Source organism: Lutra lutra, chromosome 2 (genome assembly GCF_902655055.1).
Source record: "Lutra lutra chromosome 2, mLutLut1.2, whole genome shotgun sequence".
NCBI lineage: Eukaryota > Metazoa > Chordata > Mammalia > Carnivora > Mustelidae > Lutra > Lutra lutra.
The window spans coordinates 109,896,387-109,922,492 of NC_062279.1; the positions used below are offsets into that span (position 1 = coordinate 109,896,387).

At 41.8% G+C, this 26,106-nt stretch overlaps 1 protein-coding gene across 3 annotated transcripts in view; it reads right to left on the bottom strand.

The window, feature by feature from the left end:
• Window positions 1-7,992: 7,992 nt before the first annotated feature.
• The window catches only part of ELOVL6 (ELOVL fatty acid elongase 6), a 131,688-nt gene continuing 113,574 nt past the window's right edge, over window positions 7,993-26,106 (bottom strand). For all 3 annotated transcript variants that reach the window (XM_047718218.1, XM_047718216.1, XM_047718217.1), the window contains exons 4-5: window positions 19,547-19,698; window positions 7,993-11,831 (exon numbers count right to left, since the gene is read on the bottom strand). In XM_047718218.1, coding sequence (XP_047574174.1) covers window positions 11,407-11,831; window positions 19,547-19,698 — 577 coding nt within the window. In that variant the 3' untranslated portion in view covers window positions 7,993-11,406. The remainder of the gene's footprint in view (window positions 11,832-19,546; window positions 19,699-26,106) is intronic.

Here is a 26,106-nt window from a genome sequence, read left to right on the forward strand (position 1 = left end):
ATAAAATATCATAATGCCTGGGATTTGCTTTAAAACAAACATGGCAGGGCACCTGGGTGACTGAGTGGGTTAAGCATCTGCCTTCAGCTCAGGTCGTGATCCCGGGGTTCCGGAATCAAGTCCCGCATTGGGCTCATTGCTCAGTGGGAAGCCTGCTTCTCCCTCTGCCTGTGCTCCCCTGCTTGTGCTTTCTGTCAAATAAATAAATAAAATCTTTAAAAAAAATAAAACAAATACGGTAAATATAGCAAAATGTTAATAAATGTTAAGTCTAGATAGTAGGAATATAGGGCTTATTTTAATCTTCTCTTTACTTTGATGTATGTTTGAAAGTTCTCATGATAAAAGGTTTAATCAGTGATTAGAGGCAATAAAGTTGCCTATGAATTAAGCTCTGAGGAGCAGTTCAAAATATAAAAAAACTTCAAATTGTTTTTTTAAATCCACATATATATGTAAATGTGGGACATTTTAGGAAGAACTAAAACAGTTTTTTGGATATAATAAGGATTTTTATTGATAAACAACCTATACGTAATAAAAGAAAAAAAGGAGAGAAAGAAACAGTCTGTAAGACTCTATTTGTTGAGGATACTGGGTTAGTTCTAGTTTCAGAGCTGGACACATGATAAATCCATGGAGGAGAATGGCAATTTTGAAAGAAACATGCCGCTTTAATGAAAATGCAGTCACTGTAACATAATTGCAAAGCAATACAGAAAGTACACCAAAATTCTAGACGAGAAGAACCTTTTTAGTGGCATTATACTTTAATTAAATGAGGTTTATAGAATTCCCAGAGTTAAAGCAAAATCTATAACCTACACTTCAAAGTTCAGTTAATCTCTTTGGAATGGACAGACAAGCAAATGGGTTTTCTTCCTCAGCACAAGAGCAGCTTGGGATGATTCATACAGCTTTCCTCACATCTCACTGAAGACGTTTCCAAATAAAAGGTTTATTTGTAAGCTTAAAGGTAAGCGAATGGGTCTACATTGAAGGATACTTAGTGATTAATATTGCATTTACTACTTTTGAATGACAAGTACATACTTAATCAATTTAGCATTTCATATGTTTTTGGGTATTTTGAATAAAATAGTCATTTGGTAGTTGCCTATGTTCCTGCAGTCAAGTTTCTTTCACTAGAAAACCTCCTAACAAGACACGTTCTTTTTTTTTTTTTAAGATTTTTTTTTTTTTTTTTTTTTTTGACAGAGACAGAGATCACAAGTAGGCAGAGAGGCAGGCAGAGAGAGAGGGGGAAGCAGGCTCCCTGCTGAGCAGAGAGCCAGATGTGGGGGTCGATCCCAGGACCCTGAGATCATAACCTGAGCCGAAGGCAGAGGCTTAACCTGCTGAGGCACCCAGGCGCCCCCAGATATTTAAATTTAGATGTTTGTGTTGGATTAATAGTCCTGGCAATTTCAAAATGTATTGTGCCAAAAAATGTTATTTAAATTATGAAATGCAGGAACTCTCATCTCTATCTCGGTAAGAATTTCTTTTTTATTGCAATATTCATGCAAAAAGTAGGTCTTTGGTGAAAAATGATTTCTTAGGACAGGTTACAGTAATATTTGGACACAAACAGTGGGTGCTTAGGTGAAAGATATTTTCTTCTCAAGGGTTTTTGCTAATCATGAATAAATACCAAAAGAAACAAACAAAAATGTTAGGAAGAAGTTTACATTTGCTGTGATGGAAATAAATTGTTTGCCTTGCATCTCATTCTCTCTTAGTCTGAAAAAGGTACTTTCTTTGTTTATAGAACATTTTTTAATAATAAGACAATAAGTGTGGTGCCTGGCTGGCTCAGTTGGAGGAGAGTACAACTCTTGATCTTGGTTTTGTAAGTTCAAGTCCCACGTTGGGTGTAGAGATTACTTAAAGTAAATAAATAAACAATTAAAAAAAAATAAGGCAATGACAGCGAGGACAAGCAATTCTGTCTGCGTGTGAGTATCCAGCTGTGTGGGTCTGGGTAGGGGGGGCAGTCACGTGGCACATCCCCTCCCCTCCCTCTAAGGGATGGTGGCCATCCCTGAGATCGCCACTGCTTCTCAGCAGGCCTCCTGTGGCCTCAGGAGAAGTTCTATAGGCGAATGTCTCAAGGCTCATGGTGAAGAACAAAGAGAGGCTCATGTATAGATCATCCAGAAAAGAGAAGGTAAAAATAACATTAACAAGAGTGGGAGTATTAACTAATATTTACTGAGCAATTACTTTGTACCAAGGACTATGCTTGCACTTTATAAGGATTATCTCATTTTATCCTCCTGATAACTCTGTGTGGTTGGTGTCATTTTATACCCTTTGCCAGATGAGGAAATGAGGAATTGCCAAGTAACTACTCCCAAGCAGACGGCAGAACAAGGCAGTTGGATTCCAGAGCCTATGTTCTGAAGTCCTAGACAAGAATTTTTGTGAATCACAAATGCTCTATTACATGAGACTTTAAAATTTCCAGTAGAATGAGCAAATAGGAAGTAAATAATCAAATAATCCAAGAGTTGAAAATACAGTTCGTCCTATTCATAAGTACAGAACGAAGAAGTCCGAGGACTTTCCCAATAGATGTGAACACACACATTTACACGCATACGCACTAAACACACAGACCGTATGAGTTCTAAAATGGCACGGGTTACGTCCACAACTACATACTAACATTTATTCATCCTTTCAACAAGGAGTCAGCCCTCTGCCAGGCCCTGGTGTTGCTAGGGGGAACAGGCAAACTTGATTCCTGTCCTACAGAGCTTACGACTGTTGAAGAAGACTGACTTTAAACAGTCCACAGATAACTAATCGTTTCATTACTGTGATGATAAGCTCCAACAAGTCGAAATGCACGGAAATGTGAGAGGAAAATGCAAGCACCCTAACTAACCTGTACTCTGAGGCAGAGGAAACGGGCTCGTGGGAAGGCTGTGAGTCAGGATTTAACATAGCAATTCAAAGAAATTATCATGACTTTCTGCAGTTTGCCTGTTTAATTCAAAAGTCAGTTTTTAATGGGAAGAAAAATACTTGTTTTAGATATGTTTGCATTTCATTACTTATTTGTGTGGATGGCCAAGGTGCCTGGGTTGAATTTAAGTGAGTCACAGAAATGTCTTTACCTATGGTGGAGACAGATAATAGTGAGTCTGCAGGAGAGCTGGGGTGGGGTGCTTCTGGAAAAGGAACTCTACCTGTGTCCTCCGCTAAGCTTTGGATATGCCTGGGCAAGTCTCTGGTAGTCCCAGAGCCCATTTACAATGGGGCTACGAACTTTCCAGGGATGGCACTTACCCAAGTGGAGAAAGGAACTAGGTTCATTCAGCTCAAGCCAGAGAGAGGCTTTGCCCATGTGGTGGAGGAAAGAGACATTCTGATGGCTGTTCCCCAGATTTGTCACCTGGAGGCACATCTGACCCCTGAGCAGAGGAGGCCAGCTTTCTCACACAGAACATGTGACCGAAGAGAAAAGGCGTTTTGCCCCATAGGAGAGCCGAGGGGCTCTGCCCTCCTGATGGATGGGGTGGCCTGCTGAGGACCCGAGGCTGGCTGTACAGAAACCAAGATTTTCGGGCCGGTGGGGAGATGCAGCAGCGGGTGGGCCTGGGGGAAATGGGAGGGAGGAGAGGAGGTGAGTTGGGGGCATAACAGAATCGCCTGACAGAGGCTGTGAGACTCCTCTTGGCGGTTTCCAGAGCTAGAAGCCAGGGACTTGGCAAGCAGTCAGAGGTCCTGCATCAGTGCGAACTACAGACCAATCTGTACTGTACAATTTGTCTCTACTGGCTGGTGAGTCCCAGGGAAATTCAAGTTACATGTGGATGAACAAATGCATTGGCGTGGCTGCCTAAGTCCGCTTGGAAACTCAGAACCTTTATTTGTGTTTTACCGATTTGAGTCTTCTAAGACTAAGCTGAAATTAGAATGGTTTCTCGTGTGGAGACAAAGTATTCACTTTGCAAAAATGCTCTGGAATTTTACAGTAATTCCCATATAACTATGAGCCATGGAGGATGCAGGGAGAACACTGTTGGCCTTCTCTTTATAGAGAGATATTGGCTGCCTTAAGAAACACCCATCAGAGTTTTATAAATAAAACATAGCAGAGAAACACCCATGGGGGCACTTTTCCCCTCTAGTATGAAAGGAATTAGTGTAGTCCATAGAAAACGGGGCTGTGTATGAAAGCCCAGAAAACCCTAGCATAGGGTTTTCACCCTGGGGGCCTGAAAATACCCAAGATTGCAGAATCCAGTAGTGAGATCACAGTGCTGGTGGTGGGGGAGGGGGGAGCGCTGTTGTCAGGAAGGGGCTGTCACATGTGTTTAACTCTTAGGCTGCAATATTGTTTTCCTGCATGAAGGTGTGTGATCTTTTCCTTATAACTACATATCCTATCACGCATATATAAATAAGGTGAAATACCAAAGCTTACCCCCTTCAATTATTACATAGGCATGAACGACGAAAAGCAGAAGGAAATATAAAAGATTACCGCATAAAATGAGATAGTGAATTAGGAAACAGTCTCTTTACATCAGTAAGATCAGATCTTTCCCTGACCCAGAGCTTCTCATCTTGCCGGGAGTCCTTTATTAGTGAGTGACATGATGTTTTAGGACAGCTAAGACAAGCAATTCTGTCTGTATGTGAGTATCTAGCTGTGTGTGTCTGGGTTGGGGGGCGGTCACATGGCACATCCCATCCCTCTCCACTACCGGATGGCCACTGCTTCTCGGCATGCCTCCCTGTAGCCCCAGGAGAAATGTTTGGCAGTAATTGAGTTCCTGCTCCACATCTACGAGGGCTGGAAAGTAACCAGCTTTGAGACTGACCAGTGGGGAGCTCTTCTAGTTATTTTAACTGTCCTGATCATTGATTTAAGGCATTCACAGGCTCGAATTAATTTCATTCATTTTGAAAAACAAAAAGCAGCCAAGAGTGCTCATGTTGTGGAAATATGGGTACTCTGATCCCATTCTTAGGTTTTCATTTCTAAGAAGACTGCTGTAGTAAATTTCTTGGTTTTGAAATTACCTAAGTGCAGTCTTTTTATTAGTTAGAGAGTGATGTAAAATGCTTGCATGTTTTAATGCTTTATTAATTTCTGGAGCTCGCATTGTATCAGATTGTGTTTTTATCAGAAGTTACATGCTGGTGTAGTCATTTGTAGTGGGTTTCTGAGAGCGCTCGCGAAACCAGAAACACCTCCTAGGTTTGCCCCTTCCTCCCTTCCTTCCTCCCTTCCTCCATCCCTCTCTTTCCCACCCTCCCTTCCTTCTATCTCCCTTCATACATCAATCCCTTCCTTCCTTCCTTTTTCTCTGTCTTTTTAGTGAAGTTAATAAAAATACTGTGTGTAGCAGAGGGTCCCTCCCATTTTGTCCAGAATTAAGAACACACCTTAAATAGGTTATGAAAGAAATACAAAGTTTATTCTGAGATGCTGTGAAAAGAGGCACGTTCATTGTAATTTGGCGCTGGAAAACATCCCCAAATGGCAGGTTCTTGGTTTTGAATACCGATCCTGCAGGATCATTTCTGTTGTACACACTGTTTAGGTCCCCACAGACCACAAAGAACACCATAAGACATTTAACCTAAAGAGGACCTGCTAGAACATACGAGAACACCAGCAGTTGAAGGTCAAATTTGGGAGTTGAAGTGCGGGGGACTGCGCTCGCTAATATCCCACAGGTGTGTGTAGGCAATGTGCCTTCCTAGGAAGGAGGTGCTGTGCTTTCGAAATATTTTCCCCAACATACATTCTGCCCTGAAATCCTTTGTTCAATGACATGGCAAATTGCTTCCTAGTTCAGGGCTAAGTATTAGAATTTAATTCATTCATACCCTACTTCTTTCAAAAGATTTGAATGGCAACAATGAAATTGAAATTAAGATTATGTGAACTTTCCATTCCTTCTACTTCTGTGACATTTGATCTAACAGGAAAATTTTCCTCATCAGTAAAATGGGGATCTGACTGGGACTGTCTGCCCTGTGAGGACGGCTGTGGTGAGCTAATAGGTCTGGAAAGCACATAAGTTCTTAAGTGTTATATCCGTCAAACACCACAGAAGGGCAGGCATCTTGTGAGATTTAGACCTGTGGTATTTGGGGACTACATCATTGTTGAGCTCTACTCGAGAATTGGGGTGACTCACTGCATCTCCCTGAGCATGTTGGTGTCAAGTACGGAATGACCTTTCTGAGATTTTGAGTGTCCAGGATGCCCCCTTTCGAACTGCCCAGAACAAGAGATCAAACAAACCGCACACACTGTTTGGTTTTACATCAAAAGTTATGATTTTATTTTTAATTTTAATATACCAAGAAAAAATATTTCTTTGAATGTCGTGAAATAAGCACTTGAAAATAACAATTCCAACATTGCTGTGATTTGCTCTGTGAGGCTTATATGGGTGAACGTCTATCTGAATACAGGCTCTGGGGCCCCGAAAAGGCTGAAGCTCCCAGTGGTTTTCAAGTTAGCAGCAAGCAACCTCCTACCTGAACATGCCCAGTCAGTCAGACCTGTCTGAAACCGACATGCCTGGGGAGCACTACTAGGCTACTTCTGGAGAGTTCTTGATTTCAGCCCACTGAGAGACGTTTCAAGTGCCACCAAGTGTTGGGAAAGTAACAGTGTTTGAATACCGACAGGAGTCAGGGCCCCGCAATGCTGGCCTAAATGGATTGCAGTAATGGCTTGACCCTGACCTATGGGACCAGTTTCTTCAAGTCCAGTTGCTTCAGGAAAAGTTTAGTACAACGTCATTTTGGGTTTGGATGTCCACTGAAGTGTATTTGACTGCAAGACTTTTGCCTGCCCAACGTAAAGTCAACATGCCTTTATTAAGACCTTCCCAAACCCATACATGGGGGAGGTGCTCCCACAGTCTCTCTTTCAGTGTGAGGACAACTTCTGTTCCACTTCTTTCTAAGTGTAATTCAGGAGGAAGGGAATTATCTTTCCTCCTCCTGTGAGCCCTGAATTTTCAAAGTATCTGAGGATGAGGAAAGTAATGGGATGATTCAACAGGTTCGCAAAGATTCTTTGATACTCTGCGCAGGTGTTCTTAGCTGGTTTCTTTAGCTATGTAGCTATGGGTTCTGCCACGTGGCTGGAGGAGGTTTATAATGGGAGTCTGTCACAACTGGCACTCAAAAAAAAAAAAAAAAGCTCTAACTGCACTCACACTTGTTTTACTTAAGTATTGGTACCAGCGGACAGAGGCTGCTGGTTCATTGGAAAACTGGGACCTAACACTTTGTACTGATTGTTGGCATAAAAGTGTAAGGTTGCTTTATTAGCTCTCACTTCGGTGTGTATACGACAGGCCTGTGGGGCATCCTTTGCAAAATCTCTTGATGGTAATGGGTCTGAGGCACAAGGAATCAGACCTTGTATATGAGACAGAGCACAACCTAAGAAAGCTAAGAGGACAGGGACTCACAACACAAACACAGACTCTGTCGTCCTGAACTGAGGGCAAAATAATACTGGAAACAGAGACTGGAATGCCAGAAAGTTCTGGGCTTTCATTATGAAATTTTTCATGCAGTTACACTCTTGGGGATGGAAACTTTTTCGGGGAAATAAGTGTCTAAGAGAGACACGCTTGGGGCATCCACATACAACCGAGGGCTGAGCTCTGGGAGGCAAAAATCTACTGGATCTTCTCGACTCTATTAACAGCTCTATTCAATCAGCACAGGGCATCCAACAACTCTGAGGGAAAAAAAAGGCCTCGGAATGTGCTGGAGCTGACAGTTGGACGACACGTAGTCTCCGTAGTCTCTGAGGGGAGGCTGTTTTATCAGGATAAAGAAAAGATTGTAACCTGAGCATGCTGGGTCTCCCAGGTAATTCAGCAGTTTAGGAATGAGGTCAGACTTCTGGAGCATTCTATTCAGTGTAGTTGACTCCAGGTGCATTGTTTCTTTGATGTGACAGGTTTTATTTTAAAGACACAATAACTGATTTAAAAAAAAAAAATCTGTAGCTCTCTTTCCTGGAAGTGTTCTTGCATTCAGTTCTGCAAAGCCCCTCCTCACAGGAAGTTTCTGACTCAGGCCTGAGCTACATTAGTAGAGAGGTGGGGAAGCGAGAGGGATCTAATTAATGTCTTCTTTCCCCTTAAGCAACATATATGTATGTATTATCTCTCCCGCCCCTTCCCCCCATATATAGTAGAGTGTGAATAGAACGGTGAGAGTAAATTATCTGGAATAATACCCTCAAAACATGATTTTAGTTGGGTATTTTGGCCTGGCATGGATGTAAATAACATAGTGCTTACCCTTCTCTCATTTTACCCAGTAAAACTTCCTGTTCTATGAATAGAGCATTTTTCATTAGAATGTTTTTTCATTGCAAACTCATAGACTTGGGTTGATACTCACACCGAGGGCATCAAATTACATGCACTTAGATATGAAATGAAGGTTGTTTGTTTTTTTAATCCAGAAACGTTTTCACCATAATGGGATTGGAGTGCAGTAGAAAATCTCCAGTAGAAAGATAATCTATTGCAGCATGGTGGGGCAGTTTTAAAAACTTGCCTGCCCAAGTTTTTCTGGAATGTTAACTGACAGTAGGATTATCTGTGTGGCAGTCAGTTCTCTGTTAGGATTCAGATTTGCCATGGGCTAGTGGTCCAGCCTCTTATCTTGATATAATTAAGCAGTTAAGCTGAGATGTTAAAAACACTGTACTGAACCTATAATACCAGAATTTTTAAAAAAAGTTTTTCTTTCTATAAGAAACGTTGGAAAAGCCTTTAGATTTATTTAGCCAATTTACAAACTACTTATTAGACATTCAACCTGTAAACAAAAATTCTAAGTTAACTCACAAGTGAACACAAGTATGAACTTGTAGCAAGATCAAAGTGCTTTGGAAGCATCATTTAGAGTCTATTTAAGGTCTATGCTCATTTCCTTATTCTAACCTGCATTGAAGGATCAATGATTAATCAATGGATTCAACCATTAAATTAAATCAGCCAGATAAGTTCGAATTGGTCCTTCGATTAAACACAAGTCAGTTGTTATTTGGCCTTTTCCTCATATGAATTATTCTGCTCATTTTCTTTCACAAGAAAAAAAGCTTATTGCACAGTATCATGTCTTTTCAGAGCTCAAAAGAACATTATTTGCAGCCTAAGAACCTCCTAGGTGTGATAGCAGGACCTCTCCTTTTAGCTCGCCTCAGTTTTCACCCTAGGAATCCCAACCCATCCACCAGTTGCTTCTCACCTATGAACCAATGTCAAGACATCATAAAGCGTCCCCGATAAGGTCACACAGCTGTCACAGCTTCCCTCCCCTGCCTGGCCCCGCCCCCACCCCGGGGTCTAGTGGTCCTGACTTGGTTTGCATGGATTCTTTGTTCATTGTTCAAACCATTCACACAGAATGGGATAAAACTTTATTCTTTCAAATTCCACACATAAACAAGATGCTGAGAAAGACCGTGTCATCTCTGACAGAGAAGCAGAGCAGCTCTGTTTCATGAATGACAGCACGGTTAAAGCTCAAATAATATAAAAATAATCTGAAAAAAATCCCTTTTACTGTACACTCTCAAATAAAGCAGGAAAGATAAACAATGGTTTTCTTTTTCTGCTAGCCAGAAAATGTGTTCTTGTTCATTTGGGCTTTGAAGTTGAGTGTACCCCACATCTGTGTGCACGTATGTGTGGTGATGCGTGTCATCTATGCAGTGTAGCTGCTAATCGTGTCATCTAGTTTGTCTAGTCATGAAGCTACTTAACCAATTAGAATACTAGCGTATCACATTGAACAATTTTACATAATTGCTTCTTTGAAATACTAGGAATGTTTACACATTTATTTGGCTTGTAAAGGACTGAAGTATGACAGATAATATTATATTATCTAGCTTTCATTTCTTTCTCTCTCTTTCTTTTTTTTTTTAAAGAATATGGCTCTTAATAAACTGGTTTTCTGAATTCCAGAGCAGAAGTCCCTTTTAAAAAAATTTCTGAAGCTGACTTGAAGCAGGAAGAAGGTCTTCTGATTTGGCCAAAAATATGACGAGTATTTTATATCATTGAAAATTTGAAGGGTTAAGTCTATGGGGGGAGGGGCCTTTGTTGTCAGCTGTTCAGCCAAACTTGCCATGAAGGGTTTGTTGAAGTATCTCCACTTGACCAGCAGAGGGCACTTTACACACCTCTGCGACGCTCAGGGAGCAGACGCAGATGATGCGGAAACACAGTGTTCACCCAATATCAGGAAGAGCCCTGCAGATTTCTTTTTGAAAGTCACAAAAATATAGAAAATATGGACTGTACAATAGGGCTTCACTTGGAAAGCCATGAGTGTGTGTGTGAAGTCAAATAGAGTGGGGGATACAGAATGTATCTGTTGGGTTGATCCTCGGCTCCCACCTTTTTCCCAACTGTCCTTTTCCCAGCTCAAGAATGGTATGGGGCTGACCCTTCTTAGAGGTGATCCAGAATCCACTTTCAAATCATTTGGTCGGGTTTTAACTTTGCTATTCGGTATTTACTCTTCTGCTCAAAAGCCTGGGGCCGCTGAACCAAAGATAATCCTTCAGAGCTCATTTCAGAGTGGAAATTTCAGTGAAACGATCAGAAATGCTCAGAGGTAGAGCTGCCCCTTTAGGAACTGGCCTGCACCGTTCCCATTCTCCCAGGAAGAACCTCGGAAAAACACTGTGCCCCGTTTGGTTCTGGAAAACTCACTAGCCCGAGGCTGTGCTAGGAAGGGAAAAACACCAGTCCTTCTCTTAGTGGAAATAAAATTGTTTACATCCGTCTTCACGAGAGGTGATTAAGACATCTTTTCTCATGGGGGGCTACAGCTACGGCCTTTCTTAAAAAGGCTTTAATTTTTGCACAAGCGTTATTGTTCTAGATATCCACCCTGTGTCTCTTCCATTTTGTATCTATTCTATTGGCTCCAGTTTAGTGTCCAAAGAGATTGTGTGTGTATGTGCTCACACAGTTTAAGTAAACTTCTTTCATTCTTAGAGAAATATAACACTTAGTCAATACTTTTTTTTTTCATATAGTGTTAATAGCCTTTCTTGACCTTCTATTTCTCTCTCTCTGTGCCGCTGGCTCACTTTTGTTCTCATTTGTCCTAGAGCTGACAGTTAAGGAGGGAATGGGGTTTTCCAGCAGCAGTCCTTTGAGACGGAGGTTCACTCAGCGAGTCCTCACCCAAAAAGGATCATAAACTTACTGGGTTGAGTCAACCTTATTATCCCTAAGCTGCCTTGGGTTTTATGTTTGCTCATGTGTTTTGTTTTGTTTTAGCTGCACCATATGTGATTCCTTGTGCCATTTTTCTTTTGTCTATTGTTTTTCTTGATGACCCTGAGCTATGGTTTCCTCCTCAGTTCCAACACTATTCAGCTTTCGTTGTTTTCCTCATCTTGCCGATGTAGGCCTCAAAGAAGAAGTGGCAGAAGAGCACTAGGTAGCTGAGGTACATGAGTGAGGACCAGAAGATGTTCTGAAAGTGAGAGTGACACTGGTCATGCTGCATCCAGTAGAAGACCAGGTAGTTAATGACACAGCCCATCAGCATCTGAGTGATCTGGGACAAGGTGATGAACATGGCAAACTTCCGGGAAACTCGGAAACCCGCCGCTCGCAAGGCATAGTAAGAGTACATCACGGCGTGCACGCTATAGTTCATGGTCATGAACCAACCGCCCCCTGCTACCATGTCCTTGTAGGAGTACCACGAGTACAGCAGCACAGTGATGTGGTGGTACCAGTGCAGGAAGATCAGCTTTTGCTTCCTCAGAATAATGAATATTGTATCTCCTGAAAGACAGAGAAGGACAAAAAAAACCTATGTGAGCCCCTTGACCATGACGTAACGATAATTCATCTTTTTCCCAAGAAAGGACATAGCTTGAACTCGTACTTGAGTGTGAGACGGACTGGGTTAGAATCCTGGATAGGTATTTACTAGCTCTGTGAGCTTGGGTAAGCTACTTATCCTCACTATTTTCCAGTTTCTGTAAAATGGAGATAGTAACGGGGATAACAGTCGTAGATTGGAATCGCCTGAGGGCTAAGTATGATAACCAGTGTGTCCTCCCGGCACATGGAGAACACGCAATAAATGTTACTTTTAGAAGGCTGTTTTACACAAAATCTTATCAATTTCTGACCTAGAAGGGACATGAGCAATCAAGTGACCCAATTTCTAACTCGACCGTACATTTTAGGGAATATTATCTGGAAGAGTCAAGTGACTTCTCTTAGATCATTTGTCAATGGAGAGAGACAGATTAGAATTCGAGGGCCCAGGGGCGCCTGGGTGGCTCAGTGGGTGAAAGCTTCTGCCTTCGGCTCAGGTCATGATCTCAGCGACCTGGGATCGAGCCCCACATCTGGCTCTCTGCTCAGCAGGGAGCCTGCTTCCTCCTCTCTCTCTGCCTGCCTCTCTGCCTACTTGTAATCTCTGTCTGTCAAATAAATAAAATCTTAAAAAAAAAAAAAAAGAATTCGAGGGCCCAGCAAACGTTCATAGGCCTCACTAGAGCAGGAAGACCATTTGTCTTTGGTATATGGCAAAAGCCATTCCTAAAAAACCCATCTTTGTGAGCTCCCTGTAAAAGGTGAAGCCTCAGCAGACATTTGGCAATCAGAGGAGTAAAACTGAAACAAGGCAAAAACAGAGAAAGAGAGAAAAAGACACCCTCTACCATATTTGCTGAACATGGTAACCTGAATATTTTATACCAATGAATTGAATAATAAGAAAGGAGAACAATACACATTTTTACGGAGTTAACTTTGAGAAAGCTTTTCAAAATCTATTATTAACAATATCCTTTTGAAGAAAAAGACCTCTGTCCCTAAGGTAGGAAAATTTATGTTATAGAAGCTAGAATAGTACTCAGGTAGGTAGATGTTATTTATATGTAATGATTCTCTCAAAAGCCTTAGGGATTCCAAAAAATATACCATAGGACACTTACAACAAAATGGATAAAGAGAAACACAGTAAAAAATGCACACGATTTCATTAACAAGTATGAAAAAAGGGGAAGGGATACGGGGATGTGGGACAAAAACAGGATTCATGATCCATTCTCTTTCCTATCTCTGTGTTCTTCTCAAGGATGGGAAAACCCAACCTCCTTCATGACCTTTACTGAACTCAAACTTGACTCCTTTCTGTACAACAAGGAGAACTAGAAGGTCCTTCTTGTTCTGAAATCTAGTTAAGCACAAAGGGAATTAGTGCTTATCATTGTCTTATCCCTCAGACTTCACCGATGTCCTAAACCATTTGGCACTAGGAAAGGTCAAGGAATGCGAGGCCTTGGGAAGATTTTTAAGGTTTTAATGGCCAGGGCTAGAATAAACCAGGTGGTACCCCATTCCATTCATCAGGAGCTATTCATTTGTTTCCCTACTGAAGTGTTAAACAGTAGTACTTCATATTTGTTTAGGACAGAAAAGGAGAGCTGTATTTCCAGACATATTATAAAATTTTCTCTGAAGTCCTTTTCTCTCTTGTGAGATTCCTGACAAATTATGCCTATAAATGTTAGACTGATAATGATTGATGGTGATGGTAACTCTGATTTGTGTACTTCAGAGACAAAACGGGTATCAGGAGACCTGGGGTCTACTTCTTAGTGTTAAACTGTGCTATTTTTGTGTGCCTGTCAAAGATCCACTATTTCTATGTAATTACTACTCTGTGCCTCCCTTCACTCAGTAAACTATAACGTAGACACAATAATTCCAGCCTACTTTTGTTCGCGGTGGAAAGAAGGTAGAAGTCCAAGGAATTACATGGTAAAAACAAATCCATTCATAATTGAAAATATGTTCTTTTATGAGCCTCTCAGCATGACAGAAATGTACAAGCCATGCAATATCCAAACACACTGTATAAGGTTATTTGCTGTAGAGCAATAAGTAGCTCAACCGTTTTATTTCTTTAGATTTAGTTTTGACTCTATCATCACTTTTATATTAAAACTTTATTGTTTTCTGAAGAACAATTTTAGTATGAGAAGAGTAATAGGGGACAAAAGACAGACCATATTAGAATGGGCTAACCTGGAAAGAAAAGTGGAACCTACAGTTCTGGTACTGAAACTAGCTTTGTGTTTTTCCTGTCTGAGTAGGGGTTTCAGATCTCATGAGTAGACGGCATGATTAAGACACATTACGTGTTTCCATTTAATAGTGGGGAGCCGGAGATGAAGCACATGTTATGAGATCTTTATTATTTTTTTAAAGATTTATTGATTATTTTGAGAGAGAGAGAGAGGGTGAGTGCAGGGGGAGAGGGGCAGAAGGAGAAGGAGATAGAAACCCAAGCAGACTCGTGCTGAGCATGGATCCCAAATGGGGCTTGATCTCACGATCCTGCGGTCATGACCTCAGCTGAAACCTTGAGTTGGACGCTTAAGCGACTTAACCGCTTAACACTTAACCGAGCCACCCAGGGGCCCCGATGTCAAGAGATCTTTAAAACAAAATTAATTTGAATTCCTTTAAGAATTTTTTCTGGAACAGACATACAGGATGGCAGGTGGAGTAATGAAGATGACTATTTTCCAATACTAGCCCTGGAGCCTCTGAGGACCACCACTCCAAGGCTGCATCAAGGTTAATATCCCCAAGTAGGCTGTTGACCTAGGGAATGGTAGTTTCCCATAGGGAAACAGAAGGGGAAACTGGTGGGGTTCCAGAAGGGCTTCCTGAGAGCTCCTATTTTTTTTTTCTTTTGTTTGTTTGGGTTTTTTTGATACTGCGGCTAAGATGCATCAGTCACAACACCCTGGCAGTTATAAATTACTTTTCTTCCATGGAAACTGCATAATATCACGCTTGATTTGCCATGAGCCAGTTGTACCAAGATAGGGTATTTACAGCCCTGCCAAAAGCTACCGAGTGATCTGAAAATGCAAACCAAAGATAAAGACTGTGTATTTGACGTTGGCCAACCCATCTTTCTTGGTTAAAGATCTGGTGCCTTATGGAAAGAATGTTGGCCAACAGTAAGCAGTGGGACTTTTGACTCTTGAACGATTCAGCCACGTCACCCATTCGAGTGGCCACTGGCTCATGTTTTCTCTACCACAGTCTTTCTAACTTTTGATTCAGCTGTTTTCAGCCAAGAGCCAGGCAGGACATGGTATTCTCATTCCCAAGTGTCCCTTCCAAACGATCTGCCTCCAGCCTGTGTGCCTGTTAAGTACAGATGTCTGTGTCACTGGGGAGCAGTCAGTTGGCAGTTGGAAACTACCAGGGTGCTCGCAGTCACCAAGAGGCCACTCTGTGTTTGTCCCAGATGGCCATGCCCCTCTTCACAGTTAGCCGGAGCTCTGCTGAGTCAGAGTTTCAGAAACAATGACAAGCTCAACTGAGCAAGGACTGAGACTCGGAGCAGATGTTTCCAAGTTTTAACAAAAGCAAATCTCAGCAGGTTTTAATATAACTCAAACAGTAGGTGCACAAGATTTTGGCACACAGAGCGGGCTGGTGGTTCTCTTCTCCTCATTTGTTCTAATGGGTCATAACTCTATAATTCACTGAAATGAGCTCATTGTTTTCTGCAAAAACAGAAAGCCCTTCTTGCTATTAAGAGTTCAGCGAAGGATAGGGGTTAATGGGTAGTGTCAGCTGGGGAAGATGAAACAGTGCTAGAGAAGCATGGTGGTGAGGACCGTGCAATGATGCAAGTGTTCTTACTGCCACAGCCTTGTACACTTATAAATGGTAAATCTGATGTCATGTGTATTTTGCCTGCCCCCCCCCCAAAGAAGTATAGTGAAAACTATGGGCATGTGGGTTTTGGTGGGAAAATAGAGTTTTGGTATTGAACACAGAACAATTTCTTCTCACGGGAACCTTCCCTTTCTGCTGCACATAAGGGAGTCCAGGACCTTAGTGTACTGAGAAGCTGAGCTTAGGACCTAAAAATAAGAAAAGTTCTCAATAATCCAAGTCGATAGATCTTTCTTAATTAAACAGTAGCAGCATTGTCTTCTAAGAGCAAAAAAATACACATGCTAATTAGGGCTAGGGACTGGCTATCTGGTTTTTGGACCTATTTTGATTCACGGTTTAGTTGGGGAAGGCCATTTGTCAATGAGCTCCAGAACATTTGAGGGAAAATAAAGCATATCTTAAAATTGAAAAAAGGGGACTCTGACCATGAAATTACCTGTATAATGAACTGAAATGACATGAAGAAGCCTCATTAAAGAACCAGATCAAGTTTAAGGTTTTATTTTTTTTCCAACCCTTTAGCCCAATGTCTGCACTTCAATCCTGTTTTAACTGTCAAGAAATGGATTGTTTGATATCCAACCTACAAACCACTATGGTGAATAAGGCTTCTTAGCGAAAGGGATTATTGAAACTGCGGCACAACGGAATACAGTATAGTTCCTTCTGGGCTCAAGAGGGAATAGAATTGTGTTTAATTTTACGTCAACGTTGGGGAGGTAGGGAGTGGCATGGCTGGGTTGACATTAAATTAAGACAGATGATTAATATCCTTTTTTTTTTTAAGATTTTATTTATTTATTTGACAGAGAGAGATCACAAGTAGGCAGAGAAGCAGGCAGAGAGAGAGAGGAGGAAGCAGGTTCCCTGCTGAGCAGAGAGCCCGATGCGGGGCTCGATCCCAGGACCCCGGGATCATGACCTGAGCCGAAGGCAGAGGCTTTAACCCACTGAGCCACCCAGGCACCCCAAGACAGATGATTAATCAGCATCATCTACACTAACATGCTAACAAGACAGAGGACACAGCACAAATACCTCTAAGTGCTTCACTAATAGCTCTTGTGTGGAAATTCTAACTCTGTCCACCCTCCTAAAACTTTGATGTCAGTCTTGAACAGAAGATGGGTGGACAAGACAATATAGGGCTACTCATGTCTCTGAAGAAAAATGACCATTATGAATAGGTTGAGGTGGCTCTTCAAGAAATTATTCTAAAGGTGGAAGGGACTATTTTTAGTTTCAAGTCCCTCAAATACACCTGGCTAAAACTCAGAGTGCAGACAAGCAGCCCTTGCAAGGGAAAGGATTTCTAGAAGCAAAGACTGAGGTTGCTACTTTGTGATTTAAGACTTAAGGGCCAGAAGCATAGAGGCACCATTGCTGCTGGTTTTTGAAAATGTTGAGGGTCGTGAATTGTGTGAAGTGTTTAGTGCTGACATGTAGAGGGAGCCAGAGGGTTCATGCATTTACTGTTTTCATACAGCTGTAGTCAGCTCTATCAAAAAAGATGGGGAGATTCGTAAGGATGCTCATTATACTGCATAAATTAAAAGTCGGAGAGATCGATAGTTCTCAAAGTGAAAAATTCTCAAATATTAATAATGTATGCATTTAAAAGAAAATGTCACCGAACCCCAAGGGGATACATGAGGATACAGGCTCACATTCTCAGACCAACACTGGTTTGAGAAAAAGTAATCTGGCTCAGATGCTCTATGAATCTAAAGAATCACTGTGAAAGAAATAGATCTGTCAAGACAGTCTTTTATTTTATCTCTAAGTGAAAACACAAAATTAAAATGTTACCATAGAATCTTGAAATTCCTCAAAACACATCTGTCTTAGGCACTGTGTGTAGCTCCAAGTTGGAAAAACATTTTTGTAGCCTACGATTTGGCAGCTTGTGGTCTCAATTCAAATATGAAAAATCACTTCCTGGGGCCTGGTTCGTAAAATTCATATTCTAAATTTCTTTTTGGAGGAGTTAGACATTCCATTCAAGCCCCTATTAAATATCCCTTGTTGGCGCTTAATATAAATATGTTAAGTGAATGAATGAATACATCCATACCAATGCATTTCAACCTAAGTCTGCCTCCATGGGCTCTTGCACGTGTGTGTGCACGAACAACAGTGATCTAGTTATTTTGGACTGTAGAGCATTCATCTCCATTCCCCTGCTCCTCTTAGCAAAGGTTTTCAATTTCCCTCTGCTGCTCTTCCCTTGCCTTTGACTTGGGAGAACACCCACAGTTCAAATCAATTGACCACTCTTTATAGACAGCAGGGGTATAGCTGCTGGTAGAAAGTGAATAGAGGGCACTGGGTGGCTCAGTTAGTTAAGCTGGTTAAGCAACTGCCTTCAGCTCAGGTCATGATCCCGGAGTCCTGGGATCGAGTCCTGCATTGGGCTCCCAGCTCCATGGGGAGTCTGCTTCTCCCTCTGACTTTCTCCCCTCTCATGCTCTCTCTCTCTCTTAGATAAATTAAATCTTAAAAAAGAAAAGTAGATAGATAGGCTGCTAACATACACATCCAAGACACCTCCTATCCTTTGTGAGCAGACACAGGATATATACGAAAGACATCTTAAAGAAAGACTGTGGATAGCTTGATTATATGTGGTTTATAAGCAAAGTACAACCCCTAACCCCCTTTTAGGAGAAACAGGAGAGGGGACCCAACTATAAATAAAATTTTTGTACTAAATAATACAATTCTTAATTCCTGATAAAAAAAAATGAAAAAAACCCAGAGAATGAATAGGTGTTCCTTAAGGATATATTTGAGATTGTGAGTTGATGGCCAGTACTGCTCATGGATGTGTCCAGAGTTTGTGATCACCAGCAGATCCCTTTCTCTGGCAGTAAAGGTATTTTCCTGGTGAACTATATCCATGTCACAACCTTGCCATGAATTTCCCACTGTTTCTATGAATCTGCACCACACTTATATTCAAGACCATTAAAGAGTTGACGGAAAAACCTTCTATGTACATAGCCAGTATTTTGGATTCAGTTCTAGAAGGGGAGCCACATTTCTCTTCTCCAAGGCCCATCTCTTAGATGATTCAAATCAAACAACACCAGAAACCAATGCTTTCCATTTGTTAATTATAACAGGAGGACACCCAAACGGAAAGCCTAGTCTCCTCATCTGAATCCTAACTCCAGGATGAAAGTTTGCTTCCATGTGGGACCGAGAGAGAGCTGCACTGCGAATATTCTTCCATATTCTCAACTTAGCACAGTCGTTAATGTGCTGGACAGAAGGGACTGTGTGTGGATTTTATATGCCCCTGGGAGTGTATTTCCATTAGTGTCTGGAAGTCTGCATGTTTCTGTAAGCTATTTCGCTCTTCACATACACTACATATAATTTTTTTTTTAAAGATTTTATTTGACAGACAGAGATCACAAGTAGGCAGAGCAGCAGGCAGAGAGAGGGGGGCGGGAAGCAGGCTCTCTACTGAGCAGAGAGCCTGATGTGGGGCTCGATCCCAGGACCCTGAGATCATGACCTGAGCTGAAGGCAGAGGCTTAACCCACTGAGCCACCTGGACGTCCCACACAACGTATAATTGTTGAAACAGAAGGAAGGAGGGGAGAGAAAGAGATAGTGGAAAAGTTAGTCAAGAACTCAAATTCATTGCAACCAATAAAATAGGACCTTCGAATGGTTTCTTTGTCCGTTTTCAAATAAATATATCTTGTGGGTGTGTAGCTACCCAGAAGGGTGGGGGTGGAAACGGAAGGAGAGAAGACACTCACCTAGTTCGGGTGCTTTGCTTAGCACAAATGCATAAGCCCAGAATTTGCTGACAGGTCCATTGTAAAAACTCTGGTCACAAACTGACTGCTTCAGGCCTTTGGTCATCAAAATGTACACCATATAAGCACCAGTTCGAAGAGCACCGAATATACTTTATAATGAAAAGAGAAAAAAAACAACATTCAGGCAAATCATTTCATTTCTGACATTACCCATACTTAGAAGACTGTCTGCCATTGGGGAAAGAGGTATATAGATGCCTTGCAATCATTTGCATTGACCCAGAAGCATCTTAAAATGTTTTGTAAACAAGAGCAACACAACTTCTCAGTGCTTTATTCTGAAGATCATACATGATGCCATCATGTATGTCATCACTGTACCAAGAAGGTCACAGCCAAACGGAATGGAGCCAGGGCAGGATCTCATGAAGAAGCTGGTGACTGTTATGTTTCAGTTTGAGAACTCTCCCTTGGGGATGAGATGGGGTTGGCTGAAAACTCTTGGAATGAGCTCAGGTCTGTCCTATGTCCAGTCATTTTCAAAGTTCCCCCACCCCCGCCCCGGCTTGATTGCCTGGGTATCGGTTTGTTTCTCTCAGCCAACTCTTCCTTTATCTTTGGACTAGCCTTATCAATGTAGACCTCCTCCTTGGCATCTTTTTGGACCCCTGCAGCGGCCTCCAAACCACCACTGTCATCGCTTACCCCCCTTCCACTCTCTAATCCATCTTTCTCATGGAAGCCAGCAGGCTTAGCTCTCCAGTCAGGCTCATTCCCTTGAGCTCCCCATAACCACAGGCTAACCCTGTTGGAACCCCATTCTTCAAAGCCCTGTCACGTGTTGGCCTCCCCACAGGTGCAGGTACTCAAAGATGATTGAAAAATAAACTAGCTTCGGGCACTTTTATCAAGGAACTGCCAAGGAAAGAGGAGAGCTCTGGAATGTGTTGAGCTCAGTAATGCAACCTTAAGTGTGAAAGAACTTTGCAGCTGGAACAGGCAGTCTCCATTAAGGAGGGATCCCTCAGGCATGTGTACCAGAGCACGTGGACCACACGCATGACTGAAAGCAAAGCCAGCTGACCATGTGGGGCCATACTCGGCCATACTTATTCTGGCAGCATCCCCTTCAAGGGGCCAAGTCGGTTAGGAGGTTAGCCAGTGAACAGCTGCTGAGACGAGTAGCAGCCTCACCAAATTGGGAACAGGAGCTTTCATTTCTCCTCAGAGGCATTATTGTTTCTTTAAGAGTTCTTAAGAGTTGCTTCAAAATAAGCCATTCCACTAGGCCGTCAGCTTGTGTCTGCCAACTAGAACTAAAAGTCACTTTGCCTAAAGGCAAGGTAATAAAGTTGAATTCCTGGCAACTGTTAGTTTATTAAGTTGGGACTTCGTAAGTAGCTTCTCTAATGATATACAGCCTGCATTAAATGGAATTACTCTTTCCAACATATAAAATGATCCTGCATAGTTTTGGTATCACTTTACAGTTGGAGATCCTATTTAATCCTTTAGTGGCTTCCCACTGCATACAGAATAAAACCCCCCAGCTCCTTAATAGGACCTCCAAGGCTCTGAATGGCCCCTTTGTCCCCCATCTCCACCCTTCCAACCGCCATTTTCTTCCTGCTCACTGTGAGCCAATCATTCCACCACTTTCTTATCCTTTCCGTTTTCTGCCTTAGGGACTTTGCATATTTGTTCTCCTAGGGAGCTTTTCTCCCTGTTCACTCCAAGGCTGCCCTTTTCCGGTTTCTTATCTCAAAGAAATGTCCCCTCCCAAGTGGAACGACCCATGTCTTTACAGGCAATAAACTGTCCTAATTGGAGAGTGGAGAATTGGAACTCATTGGTAAAGTCAGGTCATGGTGATTTTTCTGTGTTATCTGAATTGATTTTTTGTGTGTCTTTACCTCACTGGATGATGGCAAAATGGTAATGTGAAGAGTGGCCACCATCGCCAAGTTAAGGTAATTCACACATTGGGCCCTTGGACTTTGCTGCTGTGAAGGTACTATGAAAGTCTGGACATGCTGTCTCTGCTAGGCATACACAGCAGATGCTGTTGGTTACTTATTCAAGAGCCAAGTCCTTCCTCTTGCTCCGTTTGAGAAGAAGCCTGATTTTGTCCAGTTTCTGTTAACTCATGATTCACCCAAGGAAGGTGACACCATCTTCGATTTAGGAGTATATCCTAATTTCTTCAGCAAGTTTTAGTAATCCCATTTCCCTTACCAGTGATTGGTTAGGGGTGGGCATTGACCCACTTCTAGCCAATGTGGTGTGAGCACTGGGCTGCTAGGGGCCCTGTGGCATGTGGGAAGGCTTCCTTGCTTTTTACTATGTATGGCCTGGGGGTGTGGCAGCCATTTTACCAGAGGGCAGGAGCTACCATGAGGACAGAAGTTATTCCTGCAAAATGTGACCAAGTGAGGGACTCAGCCAATCTTTCAGTGACCTTCTTGCAAGGCTTCTCATTTTTGAGAAAGCTTTCTTATTGTCTAAGCCCTTTGGAATTCTGCTATTACTTGTGTTCCAGCAGACACAACACACAAGATCGGATTTTTGGTAGACCTTGGAACACTAGTTAATATTTTGCGGCTACACAGTATGTCTAAGTCAAAATACTGACTACATCAGCTCCTAAGTCAGCTCCTGACTACATCAGTTATCGGCTTTCCATAAGCCAGTGGGAGAGAAGTCAATGACTTTGGTACAAGCCCAAACCATATAAACAGAAAAGTGACACACTTTTGATATGTATCTGTCTCTGTTCATCAACCCCTGGTCTGGGACATTTCTGAACCATCAGCATATTGTCCAGAGCTAAATGCCAGCCCAGTGACAGCCACAGAGACCCTCCTCTCCTGTTCTGCTGCCAGACTCTGTGCTTCATACAAGATCAGAGCAGAGACAAAGAAAGCACCTCTGGAATAGTCACCATCCTTTCCTCTTCTTGGGTCTCAAAAACCATTGTAGTTCATAGCCCATTTCTTAAGCATTGGCATGCTTTAATTTATTCTTTCAGTTGCTAAATATGGACTGGCAATGTCCCAGATGCGGGGCTAACAAGAAGCCATATGCTAACTCTGACTAGGGTAGGGGGCGGTACTGGAAGACATCAGAAGAAGCGGGATTTGATGTTGGGATAAATAGGGATTCAGAATTTGAGGGTCAGTGTAAAAGGAGGTCATTTCAGAGCACTGCAGCATGATAAGTGTGGAGATGATGTGGCCACAGTATTGCTGGGAATCAGTGTATAGCACATATGATCGTCCCATATCTGGAACTCAGCCTCACTCCCTAAGCTCTCAACAATAAGGCTGACTCAGAACAGAGGGCAATACATTTTTTCAGGGAAATTGTCAGTGCCAGCCATCAGGCCTATGTGTCTGTGAGCAAAGGCGCTTTGTTGTGATGTGACAATGCTCCTGCTGGGGGGGCAGCATGAGGGAGCTGCTTAGCCAGTGGGATGATTGTTATGTGTGAGAAGCCAGGAGCTCTGCCCCTGGTACATCTCAGTCATGGTACACTTTGGAACCATATGGCCTTTTCTTATATCTAGGCTCAGGCCCTGAGGCTATGATACTTGACCAAAAAATACTTTAGGTCAGAAGACATTTTTCCTTCTTAAGTTACATCATCTCTCTCTTTTTAAAATTCATTTATTTAAGTGAACCCTACACCCAATGTGGGGTTCGAACTCATGACCCTGAGATCGAGTCGCATGCTCCACTGAATGAGCCAGGCATCTAAAGTCATATCATCTTGAGAGACACCGTGATGTAAAAGATAGATATGGAGCTTATGTTCTGCTCCCCCCAGTCCTTGCTTATTCTCATGGTGGACATTTCTAATCAATCTTGACATTCTTCCCGGCCATGCCTGGACATGGCTTCAACATTCTCAACCACTCTTCTTTTCATGAGCCAAATTTTCACAAACAAGTGACAACCAGTAAGTTCACTAGAGGATGTGAAATATGCATTTTCCATAGAACATCTTCAAGGAGACTGGTATAGAAAAACATCTGGTTCATGTAAAATTTATCTTTCAATCAGAGGATAAAGATTATCCTAAATCTATAGTCTCAAACCAGCTGAGAGTCTGGGCCATTGTGTTTAATGAGGGCAGATTAGTGCTATATCATAGGTCTTTTCCCAGTTGTAAGGTCATACTGGCATCTTTTTTAAGGGAATATATAATTTTTCTTGTCAAGTCCAGTTTTGACTGTAACAGTTAGTGGAACAGGAGAGAGCTCAGTGAAGGGAGAATTGGATGTTTCTGCTCTCTGTCAGCTACATTAGGCACAATATGGCAAGGGGATTTGATTAGCTAAGGTGTTTCTCTGCAAACAAACGTTCTGGAGTCCTAGTCCAGAAGAGGTCTGTTTCTTCATCTTTAGCCATTTGCCATCGCATGGACTCAAGGAGGTACCAAGAATGCCTATTGGACTGTTAATGGGAGTATTTTGGGGGTGGGAGAGAGAACCTTCTCTTTTATACTATATACACATTTCTGCATTGCTTATTTTAAAGCAAGGATATATCAGATTGACAATTAAATTTTTTTTTAAATGGGTGCTTACCTACAATTGATATAATAACTAACCAATCACAATGGTACTAGCTTGCAAGGCTTTACAGAAACTTTTTATTTTTTATTTATTTATTTTTTAAAGATTTTATTTATTTATTTGACAGACAGAGATCACAAGTAGGCAGAGAGGCAGGCAGAGAGAGAGAGGAGGAAGCAGGCTCCCTGCTGAGCAGAGAATCTGATACGGGGCTCGATCCCAGGACCCTGAGATCATGGCCTGAGCCGAAGGCAGAGGCTTTAACCCACTGAGCCACCCAGGCGCCCCTACAGAAACTTTTTAATGTGACACTGAGATACAACCCTAATCCCCGATCAGCCAGCCCTTGAGGACACCAGGACACTGAGACTAGTAGAAAAGACTGGGAGACAATGCATGTATATCTGGATGGGATTCTTCTTTGGATATATCATGTACTCCATTACACAGATGTTGGAACATTTAGAGCAAAAGTTTGGAAAACAAGTTCTCATTTTCAGGTTGTGTCAGTTTTTTCCTTTCACAAGTATTGGCGTCCTTTCTAAACAAGTGTGAGAGACATGGTGAATCTTCTTTCAAACCCAGGCTCTGACCATGAGGCCTCATCATTGTTCAACTCGAGAAAAGTTTGAATAACTCTGTGTTCCAGCCTTCCAATTTTACTGCCATCTGGAAGTCAAAATGGAATAATTGCAATACCAGCTACAGAATTCCAGAATTCTGCTCTGGATAGAAAGACTCTTAGGTGTAGATCATCAATAAACCTTTCAATTGTTTCAACTTGAATGTCAACGGTAGATAAACTCAGCTTTACATTTTTCCCTTATGGGCTCTCAACTTAAATGCAAGGTGTTCTGGAATCAAAACAAGGGTTTCTGAAAGGTTTGTATTCTGAAGTGCCAGCCAGCAGAACCCCTCAGCCCGCTAACTCAATAACCAAAGGGGCAATTACTTTTAGGACTGGGCAATAAAGCTGTTTATTATACGGTTATTCTACAATTAGAAAAAGAAAAAAAATGGGTGAGATTTTGTCAGTTCTCAAAACATGGCAACAGCTGATCCAACAGCAGCAACTCTACAAACTTAGGAGAGGTCCCTGATTTTCCTGATAACAAAACTTGAATTATCATTTGCCATAGACGCTAACAGTATCCAGAGTAGGAAGAATATGCAATGATCCCCGAAGAGGTTAAAGCAAATTAACAACAACCCCCAATCCACTGTCATGCCCTTAGACTCCAGAGGTGAAACAGGAATGCAGTGTTTGTGATATGAAGTAATGACATCCCTATGTCATATCATGTTTCTTTGACAAAGTGCAATCCCGCTTCTAAAACCTTTCCACACCTGATGACAGGCATGGTTAATAGAGAATGTCTACTTAAGTCAGGTCTAGCATTTAGCCTGTGTTAAAAATTCATTTTTCAGTAATAATAATAATATAACAAACCATCAAGGTGTGCATTTTTTGCCCAATAAATCAGCAGTTACATGGGAATAGACATAGTAGTGTTTAATAATTTACTTGCCCTACTCTTTCAGTAACAAGTACAGTGTACAATTTCATCTCTCGATGAGTGATCCTTTCTAGGTTTGACTCCTTTGTCTTGATTGGAATATTTAATCAGACATCTACATTAGAAAGTCTCTCAAACAATTTGTGGACCGAGGCAGGTGAGGCTAAAATTGCATATTGTATATCAAAATTGAGAATACTCACATCTTATGACATAGTACTTCCATTGTTGGAAACACAATGTATCCTTTAGGCATACTTGCAAAAATATACCATACTGTATGTTTTGTAACACAGATAAGATGGCTAGAACAAATCTAAAAGCCCACTGATATGGGAAGGGTTAAATAAATGACAACGAACACAATACAACTACTAAGTGTGCCAGGTACATCTGCCCTAAATGCTGACATGGAAAAGCTCCAAGATACAAGATAGTTAAGTAAGAAATATAAGGAGAAAAAT